Source organism: Dryobates pubescens, chromosome 29 (genome assembly GCF_014839835.1).
Source record: "Dryobates pubescens isolate bDryPub1 chromosome 29, bDryPub1.pri, whole genome shotgun sequence".
In the NCBI taxonomy this organism is placed as follows: Eukaryota; Metazoa; Chordata; class Aves; order Piciformes; family Picidae; genus Dryobates; species Dryobates pubescens.
Window position 1 is genome coordinate 72,206 of NC_071640.1, and position 19,808 is coordinate 92,013.

General features: G+C 56.1%; 2 protein-coding genes across 2 annotated transcripts; one reads left to right on the forward strand and one right to left on the reverse strand.

Moving 5' to 3' along the window:
* Nucleotides 1-1,862: 1,862 nt before the first annotated feature.
* PTRH1 (peptidyl-tRNA hydrolase 1 homolog) lies at nucleotides 1,863-4,455 on the forward strand. Its single transcript, XM_054174158.1, is given in 7 exon segments — nucleotides 1,863-1,934; nucleotides 2,021-2,301; nucleotides 2,564-2,799; nucleotides 2,951-3,050; nucleotides 3,490-3,534; nucleotides 3,946-4,095; nucleotides 4,389-4,455. Coding segments are annotated over 7 exon segments (951 nt in total).
* A 1,426-nt stretch (nucleotides 4,456-5,881) lies between these two features.
* CERCAM (cerebral endothelial cell adhesion molecule) lies at nucleotides 5,882-12,092 on the reverse strand. The gene is made up of 13 exons (XM_009896217.2): nucleotides 11,916-12,092; nucleotides 10,432-10,542; nucleotides 10,128-10,245; nucleotides 9,912-10,046; nucleotides 9,621-9,825; nucleotides 9,431-9,550; nucleotides 9,223-9,299; nucleotides 8,936-9,042; nucleotides 8,691-8,823; nucleotides 8,393-8,520; nucleotides 8,106-8,309; nucleotides 6,917-7,153; nucleotides 5,882-6,272 (listed from the first exon to the last, which is right to left on the reverse strand). The coding sequence occupies exons 1-12, from the start codon at nucleotides 11,945-11,947 to the stop codon at nucleotides 6,919-6,921; spliced, it is 1,605 nt and encodes a 534-aa protein (XP_009894519.2). The 5' UTR covers nucleotides 11,948-12,092; the 3' UTR covers nucleotides 5,882-6,272; nucleotides 6,917-6,918.
* Between the last annotated feature and the right edge of the window lie 7,716 nt (nucleotides 12,093-19,808).

Genomic DNA, 19,808 nt, shown 5'->3' on the forward strand with positions numbered 1-19,808 from the left:
CAGACCATACCAGCCAACATGCTCCCCTTGCCATTAGGTTCTGCTGCTGCTGTTTGTGCAGTGCCACACAACCTGTCTCTGCATAACACAGTGTCCCAGGCACAGCTCCAGTGCTCAGGCCAGCTCCCCTGGGCAAAAGGAGCAGCCTGCAATGAGGCAGCATCAGCGACTCAGTTAAATGAAAGCAGCTGCCACAGTCTGGCTGCCACCCCTAGACTTTGTCTGGAGCAATCCATGCCAGTGGGAAATACCCACAGCATGTGTCCAGCCCACCCTAGACACAAATATTTCATCACTGTAATACAAAAGCTCTGAACTCTGCTGAGCAGGAGACACAGCCCACTCTGTAAGAGAGCAGCCATGCCCCCAGGACTGGCTATGCAGGGAGGGAGAGGAACCACCAGCAATAAATCCCAGCTCCTGGCATCAATCCCTGTTGCTGAAATGGTCCAGGTGGGCACAGCTGTGAATGGGACTCAGGGCTAAGAAAGAACCAAGGGTCCCTACTGCCCATTTCAGTCACCACTCCATACCAGAGAGCCCTAGCACAGGGCTCTTCCCCAGCAGATACTCAATGCCCAAGGGCACATGCTGCTGACACCCCAGGCCTCTCCTCAGCAACTCTGCTGCAATCCGCAGCCCAACTACTTGCCTCTGTTGACAGAGAGCCCCTTCTCCCTCCTGTCACCCCGCAGGGCCTCACAAATGAGCATCACAGCCTCATCAAATCAGCCCAGGGTGTGCCAGTGCACAGCACAGTTGCAAGAACCAGCTGCTGCCCAGCCTGCTGGGCCTCTGAAACTCCAGAGTACCCAACTCCCTTGCCCTGGCTGTGTTCTCATAGGCTACACTTGAAGTCCTTGAGCTGGCAGAGAAGGGTGCCCCTGTGACACAGGGACAGAAACAGGACACTTTGGAGGCCTGTGGGGCCAAGTTGCCACAGTGACACTTTCACTAGCCAACGGTGAAGAATTTGGTGGCCAAGGATGATCTTAAGCAGGTCCCTGCACAAGGCATTGGACACCACGTAAGACTTGTCTGCTTGGCCTCAAGGCCTGGGTGTCTTTGCACTGTGGCTCCAAATGTCAGATGGTCTGGTCACACATGGCCAGCTGCCCTGGAAGGCCAGGTACCCTCAGAGCCTGGTGTTTCCCAGTGCATCCCCAGCCTCCAGAAGAGGCAGAAGGGCGGTACCGGCAGGGCTGCTCCCCTGCAGTGTGAGCACTTTCCTGGAAACCAGCATAACCAGCTAGAAGTCAGAGAACTGGAAGAAGGCCTCTGCCCAATACTCATACAACTTTGCCTGGACCACAGACAAACCTCAGCCCATGCTGGCCCACTCCAGCCCCACCTCAAACTTCTCAGGATCAGCCTGGCAAGAAGTTAACAGCATCCTGAAGCCAGCTGCCAGTGTAACAGCCAGACGTAATGACACCACCTCCCTTCTCCCAGCCTGGCCTATCTCTAGCCCCCTGAGCACCCGGTACCCCCCGCGGATCCAAGCTGATGGCTTTCAAATGGCAAGCGACGGGCTCCTCCCAGGGGCTACAGGAAGATTAGTCTCATCCTTTCTGCCAGCAACGGAGAGAAAAGAGCCATGAGCCCAGTGACTGCCGCTGGACGGAGGGACTTGTTACGAACTTGGAAGCTCTGCTGCACTGGCAGGGTCAAGAGCCACCCAGGCCTGGAAGGTGGCCAGGGGAGGGTTAAGGATGACATAGTCCCCCCTCATCCAGCCACACCCCGAAAGCCACTGGTAAGGACGGTGCGAGTGGGAACAAGGACAAACACATAATACAGGGGACACAGCCCACGGCACTTACTGCTCCTGCACCGCTACTGGCAGGGACGTGCTTCCCTCGATGGTGCGCATACACCAGCAGGGCCCCAAGACCCTCCAGAGGGGCCTCAGCTTTCCCCACGCTGCTCCTCCGGCACAGCCGTAGCAAACAGCCCGCGGCCTCCACCTCCCTCCGTCGGAGGGACCGCTCCCGGGCCGCGTCTCTCAGGGCCCCCACAGCTCACCCTGGCGGCAGCCGCCGCGGGGCCCTGCCGGGCCGGGGACGGAGCCAAGGTGGCGGCGCTGGAGGCGTGTGGGACGGCGGCGGCGGAGTGGCGGAGCGAGAGCGCCGCGGGGGAGGGGAGCGGGCGGCGCGGTCCCGGCGGCGCGGTCCCGGCGGCGCGGTCCCGGCGGCGCGGTCCCGGCGGCGCGGTCCCGGCGGCGCGGTCCCGGCGGCGCGGTCCCGGCGGCGCGGTCCCGGCGGCGCGGTCCCGTGTCACGGTGGGGCGGGGTCTGAGAGAGTGAGTGCGCCGGGGAGATCAGGGCTGGGGACGTCAAAGGCGATCCGGGTGGAGGCATTCGGGGCTGAGGGGGATCTGTAAGATCTGGAGCTGAGAGGGAAGCACTGGGGAAATCGGAGCTGAGGGGACCCAGGGAGCTGCAGCGATCTGGGCTGAGAGGGACCAGGCTCTGAGGAGTCGATCTGAGGAGTGCTGGGGTGGGGATTGTTGCCAGGACAAGGGCCTTGTGGGAGCCCGGCAGAGTCCTATGGACATCTGGTAGGCAGGTGGCTGGCCTGGGCAATTACAAGCTGCGAGGGACACGACAGAGCATGGGCATGGCAATGCCGGAGCAGCTGGCCTGACAGCTGGCAGTGGCCAAGGTTTGACGAGTGGACAGGCACTGCTTTGCTGACGTGGCCCTGGCCCCAGCCCATGGCCTGGGGCTGGTGTTGCTTAAGCCACAGAGGCTCATGAGCCGTAGCAGTCCCAGCATCACCAGTGCCAATGAGCAACTCAGTCACCCCTGAAGCCTAACACTCGCCAGGCCCTGTGACAGCCCTGCTTTTTCCCTTCCCAGCGTGGGTCCCTGTAACCTTGCTTTGCTGGGTCAGGGCCAGAGGAGTCTCTCTCCCACTTCATCTCTTGAGTTTTATTTCTGTTTCCAAAGCTGAGATCTCCAGGCTCTGCCCAGAAGACATTTATCTAGTTCACAATGGCCTGGACAAGGCCTTGGGCAAGATGGCATTCAAGGTGGGAAGCAGTGCAAGGTACAGGGTGTCCCCGGCTATCTGACTGTGTCAGCTGGTTTGAGGTTTTGCCATGCCTTTACATACACGTAAGCCATGCCTGGCCCCATCGCACCAGCCTGGTGGCATTTCCAGTACCAGCCCTGGGCTCAATCCCAGCTGCAGAAGCAATGGCAAAGTATTTGGGCAGGCCTCCAGTTAATGCCTCAAGACATTTAACCTAGTAAATCGTCCACTGTAGGAGGGAGCAAGGATGGTACAGTCCTGCTTCCCTCATTCCTTCCAGCCAGCTGCTCTGACCTCCAGGGAATGGATGTTCCTGCAGAGCCAGGGCATGGGGACAGCAGCCCCTGTCTGGGGCCACATCCCCAAGTCCCTGCAGCAAGAGATTCCAAGATCATACCATGTATGCTGGGATGTCTCTTACAGACTAATGATAGTTTCCTCCTTCTCTACCAAGGGGACACGACAAGGTCTGATCCTGCATCAGGGCTTTGCACTCCAACCTGAGTGGACCTTGGGAGAAAGGAATGAGTCTTGCCCTGACCTGAATGCATGGTTTTTCCGTATACCCACTCTGATTCTTCTGACTCCCCTCAGACAAGCCCCTGCTCCCTTTCCTCTCCCTGCTTTTCTTCTTCCCCACCTCCCTTCTGCTTTCCTAAGCGCTGATGTCAGTTTGGCTGCCATGGAGGATATGGAAACAATTAGTTCAAGCAGCATTGCCAGGGCTGGCAGGAGCTAAGGTTCTCGGCACAGCCCAGCAAAGCCCCTTCCAAAATCATGTTTCTTGGAGCAAGCACTCAAAACCACCTAGAAAACATGTATGACTGCTTCCCCACTGCCCAGCCCCTCACAGCACTGTCCCCTTGCCCAGATGTGTCTCAACCAGGCGCTTGAGTTCTCCTTCTTCCCTTGAGATGGTTTGGCTCAGAGTTGGCACTGGGTTGCTGGAGGGTGAACTGACAGTGTCCGGCTATGTCCTGGCTCTGTTCAGCAGCAAGTCACTGGAGAAGCTTGAGCAGGTCCTGGCCCAGGCAGCAACATTACTGCTGGAGCACATCCCGTGGAGGAGAGCACCCACAAGGAGCTGGGGTCAGAGGATGATGCAAACCTTGGCATGACTAGCATAGAGGAAAGCTGGCCCTACCAGGCAGCCTGGCTGGGCACTGGGGCAGTTGCCCTCTATCCCCCACAGATCCAGGCAGCTTGCGTCCCACCCAAATCCCTGCTGTGGCTTCATACAGCAGTTTGGCACAGAAATTAAATAAACCCTTATGTTTAGTTCTGCCTTGCTCCTGCCCTTCTCCCCTGTGTTGCCTGTTGGCCTCAGGCAGTCTCTGTCTCTCTGTGGCTCAGATCCATATTCCCATTCCTCTTCCATCAGCCCAAGCGTCTGGTGGAAAGTGAGGAGCAATGGGAGTGACTTCCAGAGGGTCCAAAAACCACTTTAGTTTTCTTGATAAACCGTGACAAACAGAACCACCTGGAAGCTCGTAGCTGGGCAGCACACAAGGGCTGCACCCAATGGGCTGCAGCAAGTTGCAGAGCTAGCCTCATAGCTTTTTATTTAGGTGGGTTTAAGCCAAAACCCCTGCAGTTGTTACAGGTCTCCTGGTGGGAGGGAGGGCAAGAAGCAGTGTCCACACCACTACCACTGCAGTTCCCAGAGCCCTGTCCAACTGTATACCCTGCAAGTGCAGCTGCATGGAGAGCTCCAGCACACACAGCTACTTGCCTGCAGAACAAGCACAGGGGCCCTGTCTGGGTCACACGTATAGCCCTGCTGCTTCTGCATGCTTCCTCTGCTCCTTTACCAGCTCCTGAGCTCCTCCCATAGCATTGAACTTCTATCTGTGACCAGGTGACAGGCAGGGGACCAAAGGTGTCCCCAACCTACCATCACCTCTCCACCCTGCTCTGTCAGCCATGCCTGTACTGGCTGGGACCCTTGCAATTACGCAGTTTGCCATCTCCTTCTCCCTGTTCTCCAGCAGATCCACTGAGATCTTCAGGTCCTGCACGATCTCCTGGAGCCAGTTGTTTTTCTTTAGGAGGCTCCTGCCATAGCTGTTCGACTAGACCCAGATGTTGCTCTCCCAGATCATTTGTTTGGTGGTCTCAGACACTTCACTGTGTGTCTCAGCTACCAAGGCTTCCACTCATTGCTCCATCGTCTTCACAAAGTTGTGGGGAGAAGAGGGGTGCAGCCCTCCCCCCCAGCTTTGGACTAAGGTCACAACTCACCATCCTGGGGCAAACCCCAGCAGCTTCTCCAGAGCCAAAAGGGGCAAAGAGAGGAAGCAGCTCTGGGGGCCTGTCAGGGAGCTCACACCTCCCCAGCTCATCCAGACTACAGCTAGTCAGAGTGTTTTTAAGGAAATTGCTCCTCCACCCCATAAAACCCTCAGTTTTCATGCAAATGTGTTTTTGCCAGAGGAGCTGAGGTTTAGCACCAAACAAGGCCAGACTCTTGGAAAGCAAAACCTCTCCTGCAGAGATGGATGCCAGAGTGCAGCAGGACTCAGCTGCCCATCTTGGTGCTCAGGCTGTGTAAGGTTTTGAGTCCCAAGGCCAAACCTAGTGCCAGAGGAAACTGTTTCCATCAGCATTCCCAGGGAAGAAATGAGCTCCGTGGAAATGGCACCCACATTTTCACCACAAGGGTTTCTCCAGCCTTCCTCTTTCACCTCATCTCCCTCCCTCTCTTTCCTCATTACAGATTTCATTCCCAAAGCAACACCCAGCCAGAGAAATTGCCAGACCCTTACCTCCAGAACTCAGAGGTGACCCTAGTGAGGTCTGCCCTGGGGACATTACTTGGGGCAATGCCACCCATCAGAGTCAGCACCTGGCACATCAGCTCAAACACAGTCTGCTTTAATCCTCCCTGACACAACGCAAGCGAGGGACAAGCCCAGTCGGTGGCAGGAGGCCACAGGTGCCACTGTGAGAGCCAGCCTCCAGCCTGCAAAACACTCCCTAAAGTCCAAGCCGGTGGTAGTGGCAGAGTTGATATCACTCACAGCAGTCCTGGAGATGTATTCTCAGCAAAGATGGAACACAGTGCCTTAGTCCCTCCACCTGGTAGGTAAAATCCAGCCTTGGGTGGATTTGCCACCGGCAGACTTGAAGGACCCTGGAGGGGATCTGTCCAGGGCAGCTGCATCTGCTAGGAGTGGGAGTGACCAGGATCAGGCCACTGCTCCATAGTGCTCCAGGCTGGGTCACAATCCCTTGCTTCTGGGATACAAGGACACAAGTGTCAGCAATCAAGCCAGAAGCAGCCCTGACATGCTCATGGCTGCAGCAGAGGCAATGGGAGGGTGGTTGTCCAACCTTCCCAAGACTTGCTCCAGGGAAATTGCAGAGCCAGCACAAGCAACCTCAGACAGGGAAAGTCTGCTCCAGTGTTAACTGTGGCAGTACCAAGCGAGTGTGAGGGTCACCTGCCTGCAGGGCTGCTATGCAGAGACACAGTCCCAGGGCAACCTGCTCTCATGGGGGGAGAGCAAGCAGTGCCAGGGTGATGGCCCTAGCTCTCTCCAAACTAGGGTGAATTTTGCAGGAGCTGAAGGAACATTGTCCTTTCCATGCTTGAGGGACTGGGGAGCAGCACAGGCTCATGGAACACCAGGACCCAGCCTTATGGAGCCCTTCAGCCCAGTGCAGATCCATATGGGACATCTGCATCTTCTTCTCTGCCCAGAAGAGAAGGTCTTATCTCTGTTTTGCAATGCTTTGATGGGGCCAGCTGCTGCCACACGGGAAAAAAGAAACTAGGGATTCAGGACACATCCAAACACGGCACTTACAAGGAGGAGATTCTCAGCTGCTCTGTCCCCCATGCCTGGCGTTACATACCCAGGTACCACAGCCTCACTTACCATCAAAGCTCATCCCGGGTGATGGTGCGGAGGCGGTCTGCACTGCCCCGCAAGTCCCTCAGAGTCTTCTGTGAGCCAGCCCAGTCAGTCTGCTTGGTATCGTCATCCCAGATGGTGGAGGTCTCAGTGTCACTCAGCCAGTTGCTGTCCCCAGCATAGTGGGTAGGATACACAAGGAGCGGGTGAACCGAAAACACCAGCAGGTCCCGGGGGGTGAAGTGCCGCTTGTAATCCTCACTGGGAAAAGTGGAATGGATACAAGAAGAGAAACTGGTTTACAGAGCATGGCCCAATGGAGAAAAAAGGGCTGGACAAACCACACTGACAACCTGGGGAAGGCACCATGCAAGGCAGGTAATGGGGAGAGAAATAGGTACCCAGGGAAGGGATCTAGGGAAGGCAGCCAAGCTGGAGGGCTGCCCTGCACCATTGTTGCCTGCCGAGCCTGGCTGTGGAGGGGCTGTGGAGGCATCGCGGAGGGAATGGGATCCACTTCTCCCCACCAGCCTTGGTGGCATAGGGCCATCTCTGGCATGGAGACGGTCTCCAGCACAGCATCCCACTGGTTTGGCCCCAGGACTGGGCTGTTTGGTGTCCTTACGCCAGCAGGCATGGGATTCCCACCTGCTTTTGGTTCACATCCAGAGCCTCTGTCCACTTTCAGCATCCCTTTTACATGCCTAATCCCTCTGTTTCACCATTATGCTCACTGGCTTTCCTACCTGCCTATGCCCAGGGCCACCCTGTCACTGGCACTCTCTCACCCCTTAAATTGCCACCCTCTCCCCAGACACAGCCTTCCTGCTAAACCCTATCTAGGAAGAGGGGCATAGAGATGCCCCAAGATGGGATTGAGACCCACAGCCATGGAAGGGAGATCACAATCTCCCCACCACCAGGGTATGTAGAGCTGCTTCCCCCTCATCATAAGGTCAGGACCCCCCAGGCAAGGCGAACATTGAGCCCCAGTTCTGTCCCCATCCCATGCTGGCAGAAGGCCATTTTCCAGTGGCCAGGCAGCTGTTAGTGGGGAATGAGCTCATGCTGCAGATGTTTTCCTCCAGCATTAGTAACACCAGCTGGGGAGGGAACTCGGTCAGACAACGACAGTGGAGAGGAAACACATGCTGCCTCACCAGCACAGCCATGCTGCTCAACCAGCACCACTCCTGCACCCCCTGCTCCTTACTTGGGGTGTTTGTCATACATGATGGGCAGGAACTCATCCACTGGCAGCATTTTGGAGAGGGGCTTGGCAGCCAGCAGCTTCTGTGCCCCGCGGCGGGAGATGGCATAGGCCAGCGTCCAGTATGAGTACCCAGCCACCACCAGGTTCTGCACACCCTCCACAGGTGCTTCATCCTCCGCATTCACCTGCTTCCTCCCAAGGTAGCTGCAGAGAGGATGGCAAGCTGTGAGAGTCAGCCTCAGGCACCTGCAGCCCACATCCCACTTCCCCCCAGTCCCAGCATCTACATGAGGTCCCAGTCCTGCTGTGCCTCCTCCAGCTCCTCCATCAGCCGTTGCAGCCGTGCTGGGAAGGCAGCCTCAAAGCGCACATCATCCTCAAAGACCACCGAACGCTCCAGGCCCCGGGACACAATCTGTAGGGAGGGGGCAGAGGTGCGTACTCATCCCAGCACTTCACTGGGCCGTACCGGGTCCACTCCTCCTGTAGGACACCTTTCCCCTCAGGTCCTCCAGAAACCTGGAGACACTCATGGGATCCCTGCCTTGTGCTGGTGGCCCTTAGGGACCCTGTGGCCCCCCATACCTCTCTCCAGATGTTGTAGTGGCTGAGGAAACAGCCAACCTCACCCTTGGTGAGTGTGCGGCCAGAGAAAGGGTCGTAGTACCCAGGGAGCAGGTCCACCCCCAGCACTTTGATGTCACTACTGTTGAGGGTGCTGCAAGGCAAGAGGCTGCATCAGCAAAGTGTCCTCTCCCAGCCAACCCCAATCTCCCCTGCAAGGTGATGCTTGGGAGCTCCAGATCGGGGACGCATCACCCCACAATCACCTCCCATCCACAGCATCCACCACCTGCGGGGCAATCTCCAGCTCCAGCAGGGATGCCAGCATACGCTGGCGCCGGTCCGGCCTCCGCACCAGGTTGATAAGAAAGATCTGGGGAGGAAGGGGAGAGCCCCACCAAGGGAGCATGTTGTCACAGAGTGAGACACAGCTTGCCCAGTCTCCACAGGATGTGGGATAGGAGGCTTGGACAAAGTCTGTGACAAGCTTTGCCATTCATGGATGCAGCCAAAGAGATGGCCAGGAGGACATGGGGGGTCCTTGGTCACTTACTTCATCAAAGCCCATTTTTGTGAGTGGCCTGGGGACAAGGGAAATGTGTCTGGAACGTTGCATGGGGGGACCATCCACTGCAGAAAGAGGAGGCACCACTTTGCTGCAGCCCAGACCTCTCTGGGCAGGAGCAAGGACCAACAGCTCAGCCCCAGGGACTGGCAACAGGTCCCTGGCACCCCAGGGCAGGAGGCACCTCCAGGCTCACCCATGGCCTCCAACATGAGATGCACAAAGTTGGCATGTTCATCTTTCAGCATCTGATGGGCCTTCACGGGGACATTGATATAGCCAAAGTGATGCTGATTGCACACGTGGACCTCTGCACCTGCCAGGTGGGATGAGTGAGTATCGCAGTCCCCACAAACCCTCAGCCCCCAGCTCCCCACCATCCTCACCAGCTGCTTGGCAGGAGTAGGCAAAGACAATGATATCATCAAAGGCCCAGGTGTAATTGGGATGGGGTGGGTAGAAAGCCAACCGCGCTGTCTCCTCCTTCCGCAGGTCGATCAGGAAGGTGGCATAGACCATGGGGACAGAGAAGCAGCCTACTCGCTGCCGGTTCTTGGTGGGGAAGTAGTCAGCCGTTCGGCGGTAGTACCCCTGTTGCACACTGGTGTGATGCCTCCATGGTGGGGGCTCTTCCACCATGGGGGCATCCACTTCCCCAGGGCTTTCCAGGGACATACCTGTGGTGTGATGCCGCACCAGAAGTTAGAGTAGAAGGTCTGTGAGTCCAGCATGGGGGCCACCACCGACTTGTTTTGCGCCATGAGAAACTTGAGGGTCTGGTTGTTGGTCAGGATGCTGTCTGTGTCCACAAACTGGGGGGGGACAGCACAGGTCCTGGAGATGCAGGGATGCCCACCTCATCCCCCACCTGACCAGTGCCCCATGTCCCTTACCAGAATATAGTCTGCCTGCTGCTCCCGGGCATAGGTGAGAGCCTCCTGCTTCAGCCTCATCAAATTTTCATAGCGTTTGTAGCTCCAGTGCTTGGGCCCAAGCTCGTCGGGATAGGAGCTGGGCCAGAGGGAGGCAGGGGTTAACCTTGCTTGCTGGGAATGCACAAACTCAGTGCAGCATGCCAGAGGGCTGAGTCAGCCCAGCTCTACATGTCTACAGCTCCTCCTGGCAGTGTCCCCAGCCATCGAGCAGAGTGCTGCTCCAGAAGCCACTCAAAGCCCCCCAATATGCCCCCAGCCTCACCTGGGTTCCTCCTGCACCTTCCAGGCCACAGAGTGATAGTCTTTTCCCACTGCCTTCAGCCATTCCTGCAGCATCGCTGTCGTGTTGTCTGAGTTGTGGTCAGTTGCACACCTGCGGTGAGGGACATCAGCCTCAGGGGATCCCCCTTAGAGGGACAACTACATCCAGGCCCTCCCCCGCACTAGAAATGTTCTGGGGAACAAGACACTGAGCCATCCACAGACTGGAAATGGAACGTGTAACATTACTGCAGACCATAACATGTAATTTGAAGGAACCAAGGCTGTGCTGGCAGGAGGGGGAAGACAAATGGGTAACTGCTTTCCTGCTGCTGCCACCAGCCAGGCTTTCACCCTCCCTGCCCTTACAGCCCCTCAGCAGCCCTGGCCATGCTCTCCCCATCCCAGCCCTGTGGCTGCCCACCATGAACTTTGGAGCACAGCAGCTTGATTGCCCCCTACAGTGCACCCTGCTGCACCCTACAGCACCCTTGTGAACTCCACTGCACTCTGCAGCTTTGGCAGCCAGAGTAAAGGCCCCAACAAGCAGCAAAAATGCCCCTCCTCAAACCTTCCCTTACGATAGACAGCCACCATCCCCAACTCTCCCACCTGACCTCATGACCGATAGGGCTGAGCCTCCCGCGGGCTGCAGTGGGCAAAGCACCTCCTGCTCCTGGCATCTGCCACCACAGACACAGCCTGGCCACCCATGCCAGGACCCCACTGCCAGCCCTCAATCCACACCCCCTGCACCTCTGCAAAAGCAGCTACAGAAAAGTTTCCAACGAGCTCCAGCCACAGATGACGACAGTTGGAGAAGTGAGGGAGAGGAGGGACTGGGGGAGCTCGAAGCCACCCGCCCTCCAGCACGGTAAAAAGGGAGTTTGGGAGGTGTCTTTGGGGAAGGAGGTGAGTGGGGCCGAGACCTGCAAGCAGTGTCTGTCCTTGATGATATAAAATCTGACCAAGCCTAGGGCTCCCCTCCCTCACCAGCTTCAGGTGAGGAAAGGTGAGGTTCCTGCTCCCTCACAGTGGGGCAGCACCCAGCTCCTCTCGAGTCCCTGCTGGGCCCCACACCCAGCAAAGTGCTATCACTCACCCTTTGAGGCTGGAGGGCTATTACCACCTCGGGCTCTGTTCCTTACAGAGGGTCGCTGTGCCCCTGGGGTCCCCATTCGCTTTCCTCCACCCAGGACCTCAGTATTCCAAAATCACCCGTAGTCCCCAGTTCCCTCCCTCTTCCCAGCTTCCCATTCCCTTCCCCTCATTGTCTTTTGAGTCCCCACTACCCCCAGCTCCCCATTACCCCATAATCCCTTCCTAAGCCCTAGGACAATCCATAGCATCCTCGTTTCTCCAGGGCTCTCTATTTCCCTTGTGGCCCCAGAATCTAGGCTCCTCCCGATAATCCCTTTTCCCTTCTCTCAGATCGCTGCTACACCCTGCACCCCAGGGTCCCTACTCCCCGAGAGGGTTGCTCACCACAGGGCGATGCTTCCCGCGGGATAGTCCATACGCTCCAGAGCTCCCAGGCAGTGCGGCAGCGAGTGCTGGGCATTACGGGCCAGGAGGGCGAGCACCAGATGTGGGGGAGCCGGCCCGGTGCCGGTGCCCAGCAGCAGAAGCAGGGAGCACAGCAGCAGAAGCAGGGAGCACAGCAGCCCCGTAGTGCCCATGGCGGAGGCAGAGGCGGGCGGGGAAGGGGCGGGTTGAGACCCGCCGCGCTTAGCGCACCCGCACTCCCGCGCCCCCGCCCCGGCCCGGCCCCGCCGCTGCGAGCCCCAGGGGCGGGTTTGGGTTGAGTTTCCTTAAATAAAGCCGATAGCGGTAAACGGCTCATGGGAGGCGGGGGGGACGGGGCGAGAGGCCGGGCAGCAGTCAGGGTACTGCCTCCCTAAGGATGCTGCTGGGCATCGCCGTGCGGCCGCTGCCAGCTCGGAGTTGGGTCTCCGCATGGCATGGTGGGGTGGTGAGGAAGCAGATGGGTGAGCAAGCGAATGAAGATTATCGTGGCTGGGGGCTGGATCCTGGATCCTGACCAGGGGGTATTGTGACTGGGTGGCGTGTAGCTAGAGTGTTCACAGTCAGGGGAGCTCAAGTCCCGGGGGACTTGTGGCAGAGGAGGGTTTGTGACCAAGATCGGCCATAGCCATGTGGGGCATGGTGTGGAGGCTCATGGCTCTCTCCCGTCACAGGCCAAGGTAACCCACTCCACCAAGCCATGACCTACTCAGGCTGCCCCCCACAGCTGACCATTTGCAGCACCTCAGGCATGTCTCCATTGTATCCAAGCAATTGTCAGCCCTAGAGCCTTTGGGACGTTTGGCCAAAACCAATGGTTAACCACCCAATCCACAAATATGGCCTTCAGCTCCCAGAGCAAACACAGGCTGGGAGGAGGCCTTGTCCTGGAAAAGCACAACTCTATCTCCCCTACCAGGGCACCTCTTGCTGCAGTGGCAGCTCTGGTGAGGGTCTGTGGCCAAATCTGTGCCCCAAGTCAGCACCCAGTCACAGCAGGATGAGGGCCTGGCCAGACAGCTGTGCTTGCTGGCTCCCCACATCCCCCTGTTCCTGGGGATCCTCTGGGAGGGCTCCATCAAGGTACAGCAAGGGAATCAGAGACGGTAAACAATCCAGAAGCACCTGAAAGAAGCACATGGAGGGGAAGGGGACAACAAGGAGTCCAGTAGCTACTGGAAGGAGAAGCAAAGGCTCGCGTCAGAATGGTTAGGTTCTTCCCGGTGATGCAGAGGAGCTGCGGAAGGGAATGGGGTGCAGAACCCCAGAAGCTGAACACAGCCGGACCCCACCCGTGTCTGGATCTCACCCACGTTTGGACCCACTCCGTGTGTACAGCCCTCCCTGGGAGGGCTGTGTAGACGGCAGCCCCTTTCCTGTGTTTAAACCGGAGGAAGGGCCGCAGAGCGGCAGGGATGTCCGCAGAGCCCACGGCTGGCGAGTCCCGCGGGGGCAGTCCCCCGCCTGCAGCGGCCCCCCCCAGCCCGGCCCAGAGCTCGGCCTCTGCTGCCACCTGCCGGCGCCGCTCACAGGCAGGAGTATTCCCCGTGTTCTGCATCCCTGCATCCCTTCTCGTCTTCATCCCTTCACCTCTCTATCCCTTCACCTCTCCATCCCTGCATCCCCTCGTCCCTCCATCCTTTTCCTTCTTCATCTCTGCATTCCTTTCCAGCTACATTCCTGCATGTCCATGTCCCCATATCCTTCCATCCTTGTATCCTCTCCGGAGGGGGGGGGGGGGCAGGGAGGGAACGGGACACACGCAGCCCTACCCCACCCTCAGAACCCAGACCAAGATCTCAGTACTGGACAGAACAGGATTTTGAGCAGCCAGGATCCCAGAGTCCCTGCAGGGTGGGTCCCAGTCTGCAAAGAAAATTGCTGCTGCCAGCAATTTTATTCCAGCACTCCACCCTCCACCCCAACCTCGTGTACTCAGCCCCTGCTGTTCCCTGCCCCAGGGGCACATAATCCCTGGCCTGGCACAATTCAGCCACTCACACACAGCCCCAGCTTTGTGGCCACAGCCACGGTTCACACTGATGCTCCTGGGCTATGGGCTTGAGGACCAGGGAGAGAGAGTCTCATTTGCTGCTCCACTACCCCTGGGACAGGCAGAGGACAGGGGTGCTGTCACTGTGCCCTAACATAGGGAAACTGGGACACAGACCAATGCTACATGCAGCATCTCAGTGGGCTGGGATTTGCAGAGGGGTGAAGCATTCTGTGCCCAGGTGCTGCTAGGTTCAAGTGTGTGGGACAAGTGGCACCTTACAAGCAGCTTTTGGCCATGCAACAATTAAAAAAAAAAAAAACAAAAAAAACACAACCAAATTAAAAACCTCAACCAAACAACAACCACCAACAACAAAACAAAACAAAACAAACCCCACACAAACAACCAAGCCTGGGGGGAAGGGAAATTACCTGTCAGGGCACCTGCTGCATGGTCCTTGGGGTGAAAACTCATCCATCTGTGTACTGTGACTCAGCACCTCCATTCTCACCACTCTTACAGCACAGGACTGTGACAGCCCCCACACCTCAGAAGCAGAACTGGCTAGCTGGTGGCAGGTCCCCAGAGGGACTGGGGTGTCCTCAGGATTCTTCTGAGTCCCCGTGACTCCACAGACCTGTGGCAACACCTGTAATACAGAGACAACATCAGGCCAGAAGGCATCCCACCCTGAAAAGCACTTTCAGCATTGCATGATGTTTCCAGCAGGATGGTTTCCTTTTACAACAGGAAAAAGTTACTTCTCTCTGGATCAAGAAATGAGGTTTCTGACCACCTCCCACCTCTCCCCATCTCTTCCTTGTAATCATCAAGCATTTTTCAGCAAAGCCTTTGAAATGCTCCAAGGTCACAGAATCATAGACTAGTTTAAGTTAGAATGGCCTTTAAAAATCAGCTAGTTCAAACACCCCTGGCATGGGCAGGGACACAGATTCCTCCAATGCCACAGGTTGCTACTTTAAAAGACTAAGGTTCAGTTGAAAAAAAAACCCAAATATGTAAAGATATAGATACAGGCATAGATGTGCACAAAAATGGAGAGTCTGTGTATGAGCATGGGCAGGAGGTTGGTACAAGTTGTCTGGTCACCACCAATCTTTTTTAAAGCTATCTCACAAGCACAAACACCTTGGGGGCCCAGATGGGTGTCCAGGTCTGTGGTACCCTTGGGTGCCTCCAAGGGTGCCCACTCCCACACCATAACGCTGCCTGAGTGCCCCTGTCCCCTCCAGACCACTGCCCTGACTTGTCCAACTTCACAACCCTCATGGCCAGTACCCAGGTGGAAAAATTGAGTCATGAAGCCCACACAGATTCCCTGTGACTTCCCGGCCAGCAGAGACTCCAGACCTGGGGGAGTACTTGTGCTCCCTACTAAGCAAGCCCCATCTATTTCAGCTGTTTTCACCACCTCCCGGCTCTTGGGTAGCTCAGGAGGACAGCACTCTCCTCCCAGATGGTTTTCTCTTCCAGGTCTCTACTAAACCCATTGCATCCTCAGGCACTGATCCACTTTTCTCCTCAGTAGGCTGCTGCTGAGGCAAGCAAAACCAATAGATCTTCCCACCCAGAAAAACCTAGGGGGATTGTGTCCATCTTGGAAAAATTTTGGCCCACCCAAGAGATGCTTTGTCAGAGAAGCTGGAGAGCAGTGAGAGCAGCATCCGCATCCCAGCTGGTGGAGACAGGGGAAACCATCCCCCTGCAAAAGGGGCAAAGAGGCATCACCAGCCTTGGCCTCTTGGGAAACAGCTTGAGTGTTCCTGGTAGGCTGCAAACGTTAGGAAGAGAGAAGCTTCTCCAGGGTGGGGGGGGGGCTCTTTTCTGCTGGGAACAGGGAGCTGAGGGCATGAAGGATGCTCTGCTCCACCTGCAAGGCATTACCATACTTGGAGCCATGTTTGAGCCACATAGGCACATCCCTCCTAGGTGGCACATCTGGCTCAGTCCTAAAATAGTCCATTTTCACCCCAGGCTGGACAACATCTGCCAGCATCAGACCCTGCAATGCCTAAAGACAGTGTCTCCTAGCTCTGGGTGTCAGTGAGGACCCTGAACATCCATCAGCCCTGACAGAGGACAGAGGGAGGCTTCCCTCATCAAGGAGAAACTGAGGCAGGAGGCAAACTCCCAAGTCATGCACCCTGCTGGGGCCTTCGCCCTGGGGACAACTGGCAGCTGCTCTCTGTCCTTCCTGCTGCTCCCTCTCAGAGGATGTCGTAGTTTGGGCCCCCAACCCATTACAGAGGAGTACCCTGATGGGAAAGGTCCCTCCATGATACACTGGCCCATGCACTCCTGTCCCCTCCATTCCCTCCCTCCTCTCCTCTCAAGCAGGGCTGGCAGTCAGTCCCTATTCCAACCCAGGGCAGCTGTGACTCAAAACAAAGCTGTCCACTTCAGCACAATACCCTTCTGTCCACGTACTCCCCCCAGATGTTGACCACTAGGGTGGGCAGTGGCTGGGATGGAAGCATTGAGGGGCCGTGCCAGGCCCCTGCTGGCAGGGGACAATGTTGGCAGTGATGGAGAATAGGTATTTCAAAAGGTTTTGTTTTCGGGTTGACCCACCAAGCCGGTGTGACCCTGCAGCCCCCCACTTTGCCCTGCTCCTCCATCCCAATAGAAACCCACCACATTCCTGACCTCACGAGGGGGGGGAAATTTTCAAACCTCCCTGGGAAGGAGACAATGAGAATGTCAGGACTGTGATTTAGGAGGGGGGCTCTTTCCATCACAAAGGCGAAACAAAGACACTCAGCGCTGGGAAAGGGGTTGTGGTGATGACTCAGGAGCAGGCCACGGTATTGTGCCTGGACAGCGGCAGGGCAGCCAGGGCTTGCTAGGTCCTACCAAGTCCCATTAGCTTTCATTAAGTGCCACCAGGTCCATTCAAGTGCTGCTGGGTAACACTGGGTCCCCTTGGGTCCCACCAGACCCTCCATCCTGGCTCCTACCACAGCCCTCCCCACAGCCATTCTGGGGACCAGGATCTTTATTGGTATCATCATCACCCATAGTGGGAGGGAGCAAGTACCCTCCATCCCCATACAGGACAGTTACCACCCCCACCCCCCAGCTCTCCACAGTGCTCCACACCAGTGGGGCTGGCCAGAGAGCAGCCCATTCTGGGGGGCTGTGGGCATCCCAATAAATGAGACTGGAGAGAGGCCACCCTCCCCTCCCCCCAGCAGCTGTCCCCAGGCTGGGGTAACATGCAAACCCAGCATTTTCCATACACCCTATCAGTTGTCCCTTGATTGCTGGGGGCCAGGGTCCCACTCTCTCCCAGGGCCAGTGATGGGGATGAAGGCCAGACAAGGAATGAGCAGCCTTTCTGTGAGCTGCTCAAAGGGGCTTTGTGCACCCTGGCCGCTGGCACCCAGCACCACCCACCATGACTAGCACAGTCACAGCACCCACACTGCCCATGGCTTGCAGTCTGCAGCCTCTCCAAACTCCCCTCTTTACAACTGCCCCCTCCCCTGACCCTCCTCTTCCATCCCTGGGGGTGTCAACCCCAAACAGTGGCAACATACTTCCCCCCCAAAAAGATCCAGGAAACTGCTAGCAGAAACGCAACTTACAGTGTCCTCTGCTGCCGAGCCGAGACTGTCTCCAGCCAGCATTCCAGCGACGAAGGCTCGAAGCCTTCATGGAGAGAGTTGTTTTTTTCACTGGAGAAGTATTTGTCTCTCAGTGCTAAATGGCTGATCCAAGGGAAAGCTGGAAACAAGTTCATTGGCTTTTGTCTCACTCCATCTTCTTGCCCTAATTTTTATTTTCCTGGCAGCTGGCGGGAGGAAGTGAGCTGGCAAGGTGATGCTTTTTTGGGAAGAGGGGAACTGCTGGTGAAAGAGGCATTCACCATGCTGGGAGCCTGGGAAAGTCGAGAGCCAAGGAGGCTGGTGGGAGGGCAGGAGTCTCTTCACAATCACCATGCTTGAGGCTGACTGGAGTGTTGAGGCTCATGGCCTTGCTGAGGATTATGGCCAAACAGAGGCTCATGGCCGAGCAGAGGCTGGTGGCAGGTGGAGGGGCGCCTGCAGAATGCACCAAGAAACCAATGACGACATGTTGTGGGATTTTTTTTTCCAGGATCAAATGTAATTTGCAGATGACTTCCCTGGCTGCCTGCAAGTGCAGGGACTCCATGACAAGGAGCAGGATGGGGCCCCCTCAGGACATGCAGATGTATGCAGGGCTGGGGCTTTAATTTTCCCCTCTTTGGGTCAAAAGAACTACATTTTATTTCCTACCCCCACCAGTGCTGTGCAAGGGGCTCCCTGGCACACAGAGAGCAAGTCCAGCAGCTGAGCAGACCACAGCCCAGCACAGCTGACATCAGCACCCTGTCAGGGACCCCCATCTCCATGGCAGGGCAGAATCTGTCCCTGGCTGCCCAACTCAGGATGCCTCCTTTTGCCTCTTCCCCCTTAATTTTGTTTAGAAACTTGTCAGGTTGGTACACAAAGGAGGTGGAAAGATCAATCCCAGCTTTTCATCAGTGTGGGAAAAAGTATTTCACTAATCCATATTTATTGGTGTAAAAGAGCTGGGAAGGGGGGGTGAGGGGGCAGGCAAGAGACCCTAATGGTCAGGAGCAAAGGACAGGAGGGACAGTTTAAGGCTGCCCTTTTCGGAGAGGCCACATGTCACCAAAATCTTTCGGTTGTCTCAGGATTGGTTACATTCTGTTCTTTTTTTTTCTATTGAGGTTGCCAAGCAACTGGCTAAGACCAGCCAAGATATTTTCTTTATTACAAGTGGAGCAGAAAGCAGCAAGGAGCAGAGAGATTAAAAAAAAAAAAAAAAAGAGAGAGAGAGAAAAGAAAGAGAAGTTTAGACAATTAACATTTATAGGATCACATAACTTCATTAACTTGGCCAAGATTTGGGAAAGAGACTTAACAAAAAATAAAGGAGGAGTGGGAGAGTTAGGAATCAAAGTTAAAAGGCCAGCAGGTCGTGGGCTAAAACAATGCTGGAGCTCCCAGGAGCAGTGATGGGGACTTCGCTCCAGGGGTCCCCACTTCTCAAGAGCCGCCTGGTCCTGGGCAGTGGCTGCAACCCAGCAGAAGCTTTCAGCTGCTGCTGCTCTCTTCTCCTTCTCCTTCCCCTTCTTCTTTTCTTCTTCTTCTTCTTCTTCTTCTCCTTCTCCTTCTCCTTCTCCTTCTCCTTCTCCTTCTCCTTCTCCTTCTCCTTCTCCTTCTCCTTCTTCTCCTTCTTCTTCTTCTCCTTCTCCTTCTCCTTCTCCTTCTCCTTCTCCTTCTCCTTCTCCTTCTCCTTCTCCTTCTCCTTCTCCTTCTCCTTCTCCTTCTCCTTCTCCTTCTCCTTCTCCTTCTTCTCCTTCTCCTTCTCCTTCTTCTCCTTCTTCTTCTTCTTCTTCTTCTCCTTCTCCTTCTCCTTCTCCTTCTCCTTCTCCTTCTTCTTCTTCTTCTTTTTCTTCTTCTTCTTCTTCTTCTTCTTCTTTTCTTCTTCTCCTCCTCCTTCTTCTTCTTCTTTTTCTTCTTCTTCTTCTTCTTCTTCTTTTCTTCTTCTCCTCCTCCTCCTCTTCCTCCTCCTTCTTCTTATCCTTCTTCTCCTTCTCTTCTTCTTCTACTTCTTTTTTCTTCTTCTTTTTTCTTTTTTTTTTTTTTTAAGTTATGGCTTTTGTTTTATTTTAACACTCCTAGGAAATGAGTTGGCAAGAAGGCATGGGGAGGCAGGGGAGCTCTTTGCAGGGAAGAACATGGCCCTAGCAAGAGCTGGGCATCCCTGGCTACAGCATGGGGCAAGAGCTGGGGGATGTGGCTCTCTCAAGGCCCTGGCACGCCTTCATGTGTCTGCAGGATAGG

What these genes read in the sequence shown, in the direction of transcription:
- CERCAM (XM_009896217.2), bottom strand. Translation starts at nt 11,947, where the DNA reads ATGGACTATCCCGCGGGAAGCATCGCCCTGTG. An exon ending in AAGGTGCAGGAGGAACCCAG is followed by an intron (nt 10,246 to 10,431) that starts GTGAGGCTGGGG and finishes CCTCTGGCCCAG; the next exon opens with CTCCTATCCCGACGAGCTTG. An exon ending in AGCAGGCAGACTATATTCTG is followed by an intron (nt 10,047 to 10,127) that starts GTAAGGGACATG and finishes GTCCCCCCCCAG; the next exon opens with TTTGTGGACACAGACAGCAT.